Source organism: Carcharhinus amblyrhynchos, chromosome 21, assembly GCF_965287045.1.
Source record: "Carcharhinus amblyrhynchos chromosome 21, sCarAmb.v2.hapA, whole genome shotgun sequence".
In the NCBI taxonomy this organism is placed as follows: Eukaryota; Metazoa; Chordata; class Chondrichthyes; order Carcharhiniformes; family Carcharhinidae; genus Carcharhinus; species Carcharhinus amblyrhynchos.
Window position 1 is genome coordinate 49,119,352 of NC_137344.1, and position 13,455 is coordinate 49,132,806.

The window sequence follows — 13,455 nt, forward strand, 5'->3', positions numbered from 1 at the left end:
TTAATACTCTAGCTTAGATCAGAAATACTCACCAGCCAGTCACCTACCTGCCTCCCCGCTGTGATGTTCCACCTCAAATTTTCTTTCCCAGTTTGAGCTCCGACTGGAAACTACCTACTCCTGCTAGCACCTATTCCTCGCCTCACACACTGAGCTTTTCCCTTTCCTCTGTGCTCTTTATAACTCCCCTGCTCTTGCCATTTCAGTCAGACATTAAATTGACCTCTCTGATGCACATAAAAGATTGTGGCATTATTTCAAATCAGCGGCGTTATCACCAGTAACTTTTAGGCTGGATTTTGACTTACAGGCGATCAGTCATAATCCCACAGATGGTAATTTTGCACTATTGACTCCTCTGCCAAGCACATACACCAAATATCCAAACCTACGGTTCCTCTCGTACTGAGCAGGATTACTATTGCAACACTTTGTAATCATCAGTAAGCAAAACTAACCTGTCTCAAAGGTCTAAACCCAGCTCAAGTTCCCTATTAGAGCTCACTGTGAATCAGTTTGTTGTATTATTTTCAATATCACAACCGTGACTACAAGTGTTGGCTCTGAAGTACTTTAGAATGTCAGGAAGGGCAAATATTTTCTATCTTTGCTCAGTCAGAATTATTCAGAAGTCTGTTGGATAAGCTATTTGTCCAACGAGGGGCATACACGCGGTGGGTCGTGCGAGGGCTGCTCTTGGATGTTTTGAGAGTAGCCTAGTGCTTCACGTCATTAGTGTACGCTTAAACCGGACCAGCTGATGGGCAATACAACAGCTCAGTGACTATCACTGATTGCGGTGCAGACACGTGGATTTGGGCCAGTATCTGTGGGAGTTTGCGCATTCTCCCCGTGCTTGCGTGGGTTTTCTCCGGGTGCTCCAGTTTCCTTCCACACCCTAAAGATGTGCTCTTAGGCTGATTTGGTGTAACAAATTGTCCCTAAATTAGTCTCCTGTCAATCTGGTTTCCAATGTGGAGAGCCGTAAGCGTAGACAAGGGTCATGGGTGGAAGAGGGAACTCACAATGTTAAAATGGCGGCACGGGCTCGTTGGGCTGAAGGGCCTGTTTCCCGGGCTGTGTTGTTCTTTGTTATTGAAGATCCCTCGGAACCAAAGCCATGCAGTCAGAGCCCCCCCCACCCAGGGCCATGGACAACACACCTCTCTCAAGAGCACAACTTCCAAAACAAACTAACTGCCCAGTTGTTTCATTACAGGTTCCTTTCAGTGTGTAAACATGATAGCAATATCACCCGCATAAGTCACTGCCTATGAGGTACTTCAAAATATTTCTATTTACTACAAAGCAGTCATTGGAAATACTGGCAGAATATTTAAAAACACGTAGTGAGTAAAGGCCTATTAAGCCTCTTTGATAGAAATATAAAGCCCAGCAAACGTGTAAGAAATTGCTTTGGTTTTACAATCTTCTCCCTCAGACGACAGGGATAATAGTATCCCCAGACAGAAACCCTTGCGTGAGTGCAATTTCATGTTATTACACTGATGGGATCAAGTACAACTGAATTTACACTTGCCATTATATTTTTAAGATATATATTTATATCATGTTTCTTCTAAGAAGCAGTGTCTTGTTTCAAGGAGTCAATTTGTCTGAAAAAAGATGCAGCTCCATACTGAGACTGCAGGATGATTTATTTTAACTAATGGTGTGTTTGTCTAAAGAGAGTTAATTCATTTATGTTTGCTTAGGTTTCCTTTGGGGTTTCAGAATAGAGTTTTGGTTGGGTTGATTGACACGGACTGTGTGCTAATGGGAGGAGCTAACCTTGCAAGATGATACAGTTTCTCTTTCATTTTCAAAACAGTCAGGTTCTTACCTGGTTTTGAAGGAGCAAAATGTCTCTCCTCAGCAATGATCTGAGAGCTCAAGGACTAGCAACCTGAGTGCAAGCATGTGACTGCTAACTGGTTTCTAACTCTGTGGAGGAATATTGCTTGAATTGCAATCCAGAGCAGTTAAGAATTGTACTGTATCAAATTTAAGCATTGTTCAATTGGTAAATATTAAGCTATTTCAACTTTTATAGTTAAGTGTGTTGTTAAATAAAGTCTGTTTTGATAAAAGCTTCCCAGTTTGTCAGCAGAATTACATCTGGAGTGAAACCTCATATCCTCACATTAATGCCAAAATAGCAAATAGTTGGAGTCTAACTTCATAAGATACCTTGGAGTTTCTGATCTGTACTCTTAAAACACTCCACCCATTCCATGCTCCACTGAAGACTATGGTCAATATAATTTGGGAGGTAAATCCATCATTCTCTTATTGCCCCTTACGTCCGAATAAAATTATCCCTGGATTTCACTGATCACTCTAAATTTTCAGTGAAATTACTCCCAACTGAAAAAGTGCAGTCTGACAGCAGTGGAAATGACTCCACATTACAGACTTGCTTTCCTGTGCAACCTGTCACCCTCTCAATTTCTTCTCACCTGTGAGTCACTTTAACAATAGGCTGATCTACTGAACTTATTCTATATAAAATAGCCCTTGCATCTACTGAGAAATCAAGGAAAATTATGGACTATACTCACCTGCCTTTCCAAATGTGCAGAAACTATTTCCTCTCATCTTTTGTTTCTTCTCCAGATGCAAAAAAAATGAGTTAATCAACGGCTTTTGTTGGGAGGTCAGTTTCTTCTGTTGTTGACAGGGGTGTAGCTTTAATCTTATATCAATTAGTGGTCAAAACCCAAGGCAAATAAATAGTCTTCTTACATTTACATCGCAAGACATCACGCAGGGATCACCACCTCAAGTTTCTCCTTGTCCAAAATCAGTTCAGTTTTCAGTCCTTTCTCTAACTCAAATCTTCACTGAATTCCAAACTTACCAGTATAACATTTCTCTGCTCTGTCTAAAACTCAATGTTTTAAAACAGCTTAAGGCGCTCCACAGAAACCCCAACTTTTTTTTGCAAATAATTCATTTATCTCACATATGCACGTTATCATGTTATTTTATTAATCATACATATATTAATATTTCACAATATCTAGTGGCACATAAAGTGCGGCACCAGTTACATTGATAAAATCTGGACAGCGTCAAGGAGGATCATCATTTCCTTGCCAGAGATCCGAGGAAATTCCTAGTTGAAACACTCATGCAGTTTTAATCCTTAGGATCATATATTTAAAAACAAGAAAATTATTCCCAATACCAGCATCTGTACAGGTAGACTCGTGATGATGATTTGACTCGTGGTCTGAGCAGCACTCAGACTTGGGGTCACCCAGAACAGTTCGTATCCACCTGCTCCTCCATCGTAGGGGCAAAACCCTTAAAATCAGAGCCGCTAACTTCTTCACTTTGTGCTGGACCAGGCTTGTTTTGCCTGGTATCACTAGCTCCTCCTCCCTGTTCCCAAGCACCGCCTCCCCCACAGTGTCCGTAGTCTGAATGTGCAAACCCTGCTAGCCTGTGGCTAAAAAATAATTCCTATTATTAAACCCCATTTCGCTTTCCCTCCTGAACTGTTGATGATTTACGCTGATTATTCACACTTTAGCGTGGAAACTGGGTCAGGGAGAACTTGAGCGAGATGCACAGACAAGGACCGAGGCTATTCGTTCAACCCAACATTTGGTACTTCCAGTTTAGCATGAAAACAAAACCAGTTTAAAAACAGCGTTACTTAAAAAAAATGTTGGGATCATTAATGGAGCACGTGGAGGTTTTAGGAGACAGCACTGGATGAAAGATCACAACAGTAAGCGAAGCTGCTCCGAATCTACCATAAACAGCACAAGTGGAGCCCTGCCCAGCCCACAGTGCCAGGTCCTGCAGCCTAACCCTGTCTGTAAAAACGCCAATCGATTAGAAGTATCATGAACTATTCAACACAATAGAAATCAAACTACAATTTTAAATGAGTGCAAAGATGTGCAGGTTAGATGGATTGGCCATGCTGAATTGCCCCTTAGTGTTCAAAGATGTGTAGGTTAGATGGATTGGCCATGGTAAATGCGTTGGATTATAGGGTTAGGGCAGGATGCTCTTCAAAGAGCCGGTGCAGACTCGATGGGTCAAACGATCTCTTCCTGCACTATAGATATTCTATGGATTAATCTTAATGCATTAACATGAGACAGGATTATCATTCCATCATTAAACAAGTGTTAAGTGTGAGCAGAAAGTTACAGTAAAATCTCCCACAGCAAACAAACACTTACAATTTTACTTCACCCACAACCCGAGGAGTCTGACGAATTAAACATCTTGTTCGAGTTCATTCCCCAATAACATCAGGTCCCAGACCAATCAAAATCCGAGTCACATTCAGCAACAATGCAGATTAGGATACAGAACAATCCAAAATAGTCAGACAGTGACCAACATTGCCACAGACAGAGAGAACAGGACTGCGTTCTGGATTACTTAATGACAGCACAATCCACAGAATTAATAGTAGGCAAAAATTTAGCACAAGTATCTGAAACTGCTCCAAAAAGTTGTATCTGCTGCATAGTGAAGTGCACAGGAATAAGTGACAGGCACAACATAAACTGGGGCATATTTCTAAATTTGTCGATAATGAGACTACCCTGGAGACTAAGTTATTCAAAAATAATCTTCATGTTAATGGGGTTAAAAATAGATACACCTATTATTACAATTGAGGTTTAAAAGATAATGATGTTTCAGGGCTGTATCTTTAAACTTAAGATAAATGAAGGAGACCACGTGACCTATTCTGAAGTCTGACTGACAGTCAGACTGGGTGGTTTGATTAAGGGAGCAAAGGTCTGCTTTGATTGTTCGACTACAACGGCGAGAGGTATTTACTCTTGGGGACGATGGCAGCAGTGAGTTGACTCAGTCTCCCAAAGTCCCAGAAGGGTATTGAGGGTACTAGGTTGCAAACAGCTGTGCTGACAACTACCCTTGGTTTTGAAGATGAAAAGGGAATTGGGCTCCTCATTAGCACTGAATCCAGGTACCAGCTATAATGTATTTCACATTGCCTTGGGGAGGGCAAGGGAAGTCATTTTTTGAGCTCAGGTTACTGGCTTCCCTACAAGTTAAGAATCTCAGACAAGAGTTCTGTCTGCCGACCACATAGAAGGGCTGCTCGGCAATGCGAGCTACCACAGCCAGGTGTCGTCTCTAATCAAATGCAGCTTTCCGAGGATTCCAGGGGATTTGGGAATGGGTTAGTGGCAAGAGGAATCATCAGAGCAGGCTCTACTGCTAGTGACGGAGCTAAGAAACTCTCTGAAAACTGAGGAAGGTGCCTGGAAACAGTCACTTCAAGTTACTACTCGGTGAAACAGGAACCCGTTAGATGTTGGGCACAACTGTGGACTGTTTGCTACATTATATCCAGCCCACATACACACAGTTAAAGTATAAAAGGGGGATGTTATTTTCTGTGGTTTAAAGTATAAACTGCAGCTGATTAGATGCTGATCATGATCTCAGCTGGTTCCTCAAGATTGTTGGGCCGTGGTTTAAAGCATAAACTGCCTACAACTGGTCAATAGTATTTTGAGTCATTTGTTACAGTAAAAAAGTTTTGAATGTCTTTCTTTCAGCTAGTAACTGGAAGTTTAAATCCCTTTTTAAAAAAAGTTATTGGACTCTAAGAAGTTTATAACACCGTACTGATAACTTACAGACACCTGAGGAACTTGCGTATGCTGTTCCATTTTTACATTATTTCCACAATGTTCACTGGTCCAACAATCTTGAGGAACCAGCTGAGATTGTGATCAGCATCTAATCAGCCGCAACATCATTAAGAACTTGTGTGGAAGCCGACAAAATGAAAGTGTTGCCATCTGCAGTACCTGTACAGTGGAAACCTGTCCTTAATGACACACTTAAAAGATAGGACATCCAAAATTTCTAGAGTCAGGTACATGATTGTCGTAGATCTACATGGATTTTAAAGTATGCTGTCCTGTGTTTTAAGGTTTAAAAGGACTTGATGCATTGAAGGTCACCAGTAGCTTATTAAATAATAAAATGTTTATGGTTTCTCCTGTGTTTTTTCCAATACTGGTTATTTAGGACCACGAATAAAATGTCTATTCAAAATGTTTGCTGCGTTTTTTAAAAAAAGCATTTTTAAAAACTTTAGTTGCTTTACTATTTCAAACAAAAACAGCAAATGCTGGGGAAACTCATCAGGTCTGACAGCATCTGCGGAGTGAGAAGAGGGCCAACGTTGAGCCTTTGTCAGAGCTGGTTTCAGATTCCAGTATCAGCAGTACTTTTGCCTTACTATTTCAGTTTATGCCAAGTTAGAGATGCCACAGTAACTGCAGCAAAAGACTGCCTGCTGTAGGTTTACCTTCCTACCGAGAGGGGGCACTGGTGTACTGAAAAAGCTGTATTCATTCCAAGTGTGCAATGTACGGTGGAACTTTTAATTCCAGAAGACTTGGAAAACGAATGTTAACTCCACTGAAAAAAAAAAGGGGCAAATAAAAGAGCACGGGAATACCTTCTGATACAGGCTCACACGGATTTTGCTGTGATAAATCAGCAACATAGCAAAATGCTACACTCACGTAGGGGAAATGATCGTTCAAATCGAGCAGCTAGAAGAAAAACCTCCCCCAGGTTAGAAACTATCATTATTCCCCATTCCTGAAAGGGGACCTGAAGTCCATCTACAGAGCAGTTCCTGATCTCTCCCCAGCCTCTCATAGGAGTTTGACCTTGAATGTTTTTGCTTCCCAATTGACGCTGACTTTTGTCCCTCTGACTCACTAATGTACAGTGACCACACCCACAGCTGGAGAACAACTAGTCATGACCAGTGTGCAAAAAAGTGCAAATATTAAAAGCAAAAAAAGTGCCACGTAGGGGAAAGAATTAAGTTTTCTTCGATTTTCTGGTTGCCATCACTACCTGACCTGCTGCAAAACTCTGAGGAAAGGAGAGCATTGATGGCGAAAGGGGAAGTGGAATGTTGCCCTAGAAACTCTAGTTAGGAATGGAAACCTAAGGAAATTGCTGCCATGCTCTGCTGTGTTACGGCTGGTGCAACCCCACAAGGTAGGGGAAACGGTAAATATAACATTCACAATTCTGAAGTCCGATTACACAAGAGCACAGTACAAGGGAGAGGACATGAAAATCATCATAATCGCAGTAAAACTCCTGACCTGGAGACTGTAAAAAGAAAGGGATACAATTCCAGTCGGACCAACATTCAAGAACCGAGACTGAGGAGTCAAGAGGCTCAAGATTAAAATTAAAGGTTTAGAGTCTGATCTGCAGCTTGGTTCAATTTCCTGGACAGCCAACAATCAGCACAGCTTCACAGTTTGGATTGCAGAGGCTTTAGATACTTGTGAAAGGACTTGTGAACCTAGGAATGGGAGAAAAATAATCAATCCTCAGTAACCTAACAACCTCCAACAATGATCAACCTTCATGATGCACACAGCCACTGATTAATTCTCACTAATTATGATCAAGTTAAAGTTTATTTATTAGCGTCACAAGTAAGCTTACATTAAACACTAATGAAGTTACTGGGGCAATCCCCTAGTCGCCACACCCCGGTGCCTGTTTGGGTACACCAAGGGTGAATTTAGCAAGGCCGATGCACCCGACCAGCACGTCTTTCGGACTGTGGGAGGAAACCCACGCAGACACGGGGAGAACATGCAGACGCTGCACAGACAGTGACCCAAGCCGGGAGTTGAACCTGGGTCCCTGGCGCTGAGAGGCACAGTGCTAACCACTGTGCTGCCGTGCTGTCCAATGCTTTCTCAGCAGTAAATTACAGTTTACACAAACTGTCAGCATTGAGCCATAATGTCAAAGTGCAGCTGATAATCACACCTGTGTGAAACAACAGGTCAGAAACATCAAGATTTCTATAACACAGCAGTAAAGAAATGGAACCGTTAAATTCCATGGGAGCTATTCTTCATTCTGATCATTGGTGCAAGGGATAAAACGTGTCTGCATTTGTGTCAGGTACAGGATGGCTGGGTGCCAAGTAAAGCTCTCTTTATTTTAAAGGGTTAGTGACAAATCATTTCCACTGACCACAGAAAGTAGTGAGAGCACATTTGAGAGAGAGAGAGCGATAAAATGAATTAAGGGGGAGGCATGAACATATGTCTTCACACACAAGGCGGAAACCTCAGCCACCAATTATCATTGGAGTTAAGTTGATAAGAAAGAGTGATATTAAAAAGGGGGATAAATGGGATTGGTATATATGGTTCATGGAGGAAAAGAGGATAGGGTGAGTGGCCTGTTTGAATGCTGGACATTCTGGTGTACTCACTCCCCAGCTCAGAGGAGTCCAAATCAACAGTTTCTGCCTCCCCCATCAGCTCATTAGGTTTTCCCACTCGAGCAAGTTGTGGATTCGTACTGCCTGTTTCCTTTGCTCGGGGGTCCTACCCACTATTAGAACTGGACTGACCTAAACTAATTTCATACTGGACCCTCAGAGCCAGCAATGAGTGTGATTCCTCCAGACTGAGTTAAATTTAGACCAAGTCCCAAAGGTGACATCCACAAACCCTCCCCGCACAGCCGTGAATTTCCAACCCGCCTAACCAGTCAACCGTGGGTCCCTCTTACCTCGGTTTTATTTAGAGGTGATTTCTTCGCCCATTCAAACATGTGTTCATAAACATTCCCATCGTAACGCCCGAGCACAGATGCCAGGACAGCATCAGGGCAATCAAAGGCATCTACGAGAGCGACAGCATTGGGTCGGATCACAGCCAGCAGCTCCTTCACACGCTGGTGAACCTGGGAAATCTGCGGGTCGCTGAGGATCCCAGCCTGCAGAAGAGAACAGGAGGTTACAAAAATCGCACACCAAGACAGCCCAGGCTAATTCAGCTATGGTCCAGGCAAAAGCTTGTGGTTCCTCAACCAATTAGCCATGTCTTCCCGTGTATGCATTAACGTCCCAGCCTGGAGTTTGCGTTGAGACAGAATGTGATAATCTTCAATTTGTTCCTCAATCTCAAGAGTTAGCAACAGATCCACATCAACCTTAAATTTAAAAGGAACTTAAAACGATAATAGACTTAATTGGACAATCTAAACATCTTCACTTGATATTCAATGATATTACCATTGCCGAATTCCAACTATTAAGAATGGAGTTATCACTAAAAACTGAACTGAACTAGCCATATAAATACTGGAGCTACAACACAGATCAGAGGCTGGGGATTCTATGACGAGTACAGTGGCACGTTGCTGCCTCACAGCAACAAGGACCTGGAGTTCAATTCTTGCACTGAATGAGTGTGCAGTTTGTACATTCTCCCTGTGTCTGTGTGGCACTCCAAGAATATGCAGGTTAGATGGATTGGCCATAATAAAATTGCCCCTTAGGCGTGCCATGATGTGTAGGTTAGGAGGATTAGCCATGGTAAATGTATGGGGTTAGAGGGATAGGGCAGAGAGAGGAACTGTGCAAGATACTCTGTCAGTTGGTGCAGGCTCAAATGGGCTGAATGGTCTCCTCCTATACTGTATGGATTCAATGAGTAACCCATCTCCTGACTCCTCAAAGACTGTCCACCATCTACAAGGCACAAGTTAGGAATGTGATGGAATACTCCCCATTTGCCTGGATGGGTGCAGCTCCAACAACACAGAAGGTGCTGAAAATTATCCAGGGCAATTCAATTGTTCGATAGGTGCCCTATCCACCACCTTTAACATCCACTCTTTCCACCATTAATGCACAGTAGCAGCAGTGTGTACCCTCTACAAGATGCACTGCAGCAACTCACCAAACTTCCTTTGATAGCCAAACTCGTGAACTCTAGCACCTAGAAGGACAAATGCAGCAGACACATGGGAACACCACCACCTGCAAGTTCCCTTCCAGTCCGCACACAAGGCTGACTTGGAAATATAATCACCGTTCCTTCACTATTGCTGGGTCCAAATCCTGGAACATCACTGTGGATGTACCTGCACCACATGGACTGCAGTGGTTCAAAAAGGCAGATCACCACCTCTTTCCTGAGGGCAAAAAGGTACTGGTCTAGTCTACATCCTGTGACAGAATAAAAATATACTGCAGGGCAATGGAGGTGAGCTGACCACAGGTATGGAGTGGTGCCATCCAAACAGTGGGAAGATTGGAAGGCAGATTTAAGCTAATAAATCAGGTTACAACACACCCGAGTAACAAAGCATGACAATCTGCTATCTTCAAAATAAAGAGTTGTAGGGGTTAGAGGACAGGGATTATTGAACTGAGGCACAAAGATACAGTTTGGTCTAGTTTTTAAAGTCATGTGTTCTTTTCTCTCATTTTATATACTGCGCGAAGGTACATCAAGTGTCAAATAACAATAAACACAGCAGATGATAAGCTTAAGAGATTGAGTTGGGGACTCTGGCTTTCACTCACGTACAGGCAGAGTTTTCGGGAGATGAAAAGTTGAGCACATTGGATCTGTACTTATTGGAGTGTAGAAGAATGAGAGGTGATCTTATTCAAAAAAGTAAGATCTGAGGGAGCTCGATTAGGTAGAAGGTGGCAGGATGTTTCCCGTTGTAGGGGATATAGTTTCAGAATAAGAGATTGCCCATTTAAGTTATAGGTGAGAAGGAATTTCTTTACTCCAAGGTTTTGGCACAGTGGTTAGCACTGCTGCCACACTGTCAGGGACCCGGGTTCGATTTTAGAAGAATGTTGTTTTAGAAGAATGAGGGGAGATCTCATTGAGACGTATATGATGATGAATGGGATGGATAGGATAGAGGTGGAGAGACTCTTCCCGCTCAGAAAGGATAGCAGGACTAGGGGGCACAGCCTCAAGATAAAGGGGGGGCGGTTTAGAACAGAGTTGAGGAGGAACTTCTTCACTCAAAGGGTGGTGAATCTCTGGAATTCTCTGCCCGTTGAAGTGGTGGAGGCTGCCTCGCTAAATATTTTTAAGACGCGGGTTGATGGGTTTTTGATAAGAGAGGGAATTAAGGGTTATGGGGAGAGGGCGGGAATGTGGAACTGAGCCACGACAGATCAGCCATGATCTTATTGAATGGCGGGGCAGGCTCGAAGGGCTAGTTGGCCTACTCCTGCTCCTATTTCTTATGTTCTTATGTTCGATTCCCAGGTTTGGATCACTGCAGAGTTTTCACATCCCCCCCGTGTTTGTGTGGGTTTCCTCCGGGTGTTCCAGTTTCTCCCCACAGTCTGAAAGACGTGTCAGTTAGGTGCATTGGCCGTGATAAATTCTCCCTCAGTGTAACTGAACCGACGCCCAAGTATGGCAACTAGGGGATTTTCACAGTAACTTCATTGCACTGTTAATGTAAGCCTACTTGTGACAACAATAAACTTACCTTTGGAATTCTCTATTCAGACAGTTGTGAAAGTTGGGTCACTGAATACATTCAGTGCAGTGGTAGGCAGACGTTTGACCTATAAAGGGAGTCATCACAGGAAGCAGGCAGGAGAGTGTGGCAGAGATCAGATCAGTCATGATCATACGGAATGACAGAACAGGCTGAAGGGCCCAAATGGCCTACTCCTGCTTCTATTTCTCATGTTAAACCTACCATTGGAGAGAAGGTATAATCACAGCGTGACAATTACGTAGGTCTCTGTCCACTCTAAATATGGACAGAGAAAGCTGTGAGAAATGATAACATTATAGATACTATTAAATCCACTTTTTAATACATTACCAATTGCATAAGAGACAGTTATGGTAATTGGAGCAATTGTGGAGATGTTCAATAAATTTTGATAAGCAGACTTTGGAACTCATCCTCATTGCAACACATCTGAGCCTCTGTCTATTGGATTGTACAAAAGGCAGCAAAGCTGAATACACCTTACAGACTAGACATGATTCTAGCCCTCGTAATGTCCCACAGTGACTCCAGGATCACTACATCTACACAGATTTGGTTAACCTTCCACTCACATGCAGGAAATCCCCGGAGTTCTTGCTAATTCCGTAAAGCGCGTACATCAGGCACAGGGTGCTAAGGACATCATGGATCGCAGTGTCTGTGATCTCAGACAGCTTGGCCGCAAACAACTTCACCACCACATAATGGCAGTGAGCCTAAGAGAAGGGAGAGCAGGAGAATACACACAATTACTTACACACATGCAGGTGAAAGAAAACACACAGAAAGAACACACACATTGAGGTTAAACAGGAATGTAGGAGGGAGGGGTTGTTTGACCGTAATAACACAATCTTCCCCTTGCACAATATATAGGAATGTATCCAGAAGGCAGTCCCTCCCTGTTCAACTCCAAGCATTTAAATATATGCCTCAATTCACCTCCCCCTCACATATACAAACACATGCATTAGGAGAAGTAGGTCACTTGGCCCTCAATACTGCTCCGCCATTCAATAAGGTCATGACCAATCTGATTGTAACTTCAACCCAATATTCCTGACTACTTCCAATAACCTTTCACTGCCTTGTTAATCGAGAAGTTATCTAGCTCTGTCTTAAAAATATTCAACACTCCTTCCACTGCCTTTGAGAACGAGTTCCAGAAACTCATGACTGACTGAAAAAAGATACTTCTCCTCATTTGTCTTAAGTAAGATAAATTATTTTGACCTGTTTCTAGATTCTCCAACAAGAGGAAACAGCCCCTCCACATCCACTCTGTCAATACCCCTCGGGATCTTAAAGGTTTTGATAAAGTCATCTCTTCCTCTTCTAAACTCCAAACCTAACCTCTCCAACCTTTCCTCAGAAGACAATCTCCCCATTCCTATTAGTCCAGTAACCTTCTCTGAACTGCTTCTAACACATTTCCTTACAAAAGACCCGTACTGTACACAATAATCCTGATGTGGTCTCACCAATGCCCCGTACAACTGCAGAATAACCTTCTATTCTTTTCCCCCTCACAATGATGAAAATTTGTGTTCCTAATTACTTGTTGTACTTCCATGCTAATTTTCTGGTGAGTTACGCAGTAAGACACCCAGATTCCTCTGCACCATTTAGGTAAGTTATTTTTAATTCTTCCTGCCAAAATGGAAAATTTCACACTTGCTCACGTTATACTCCATTTGACAGTAACCTGTCTACATACCCTTTGTAGCCTCAAGTCCTCTTCACAATTTACTTTTCTATTTCGCTTTGTGTCATCAGCAAATTTAATAACTGTACATCATGCCAGTGATTCCAAAGCTTCGAATATTGCACACCATCAATTTATTGTTATATCTAACTACAAAGCCCCGTTAAATCTAACAAACTGGTGAGCCCAATAGTATAACCCTACAATTCCTCTTGGCTTCAGAGAGTGATTGCTGTATAGTTACAGTAATTGGATCAGTGCTGCTTCACACTGGCATTCTACAAAAGGTCTGCCATTGTTCACAATGTGCCAGACACAGGCACCCTGACTCAAACCAACCCAGTAGGGATGATCCAGCACAAGGCAGGAGATGGGGATATTAATCTTCACAATGAAAGAAGGGATTG

The 13,455-nt window shown here is 42.7% G+C and overlaps 1 protein-coding gene across 2 annotated transcripts in view; it reads right to left on the minus strand.

Moving 5' to 3' along the window:
* Positions 1-3,911: 3,911 nt before the first annotated feature.
* The window catches only part of acox1 (acyl-CoA oxidase 1, palmitoyl), a 47,823-nt gene continuing 38,279 nt past the window's right edge, over positions 3,912-13,455 (minus strand). For both annotated transcript variants that reach the window (XM_080209125.1, XM_080209126.1), the window contains exons 12-14: positions 11,916-12,059; positions 8,587-8,793; positions 3,912-7,351 (exon numbers count right to left, since the gene is read on the minus strand). In XM_080209125.1, the coding sequence (XP_080065251.1) occupies positions 7,301-7,351; positions 8,587-8,793; positions 11,916-12,059 (402 nt within the window). In that variant the 3' untranslated portion in view covers positions 3,912-7,300. The remainder of the gene's footprint in view (positions 7,352-8,586; positions 8,794-11,915; positions 12,060-13,455) is intronic.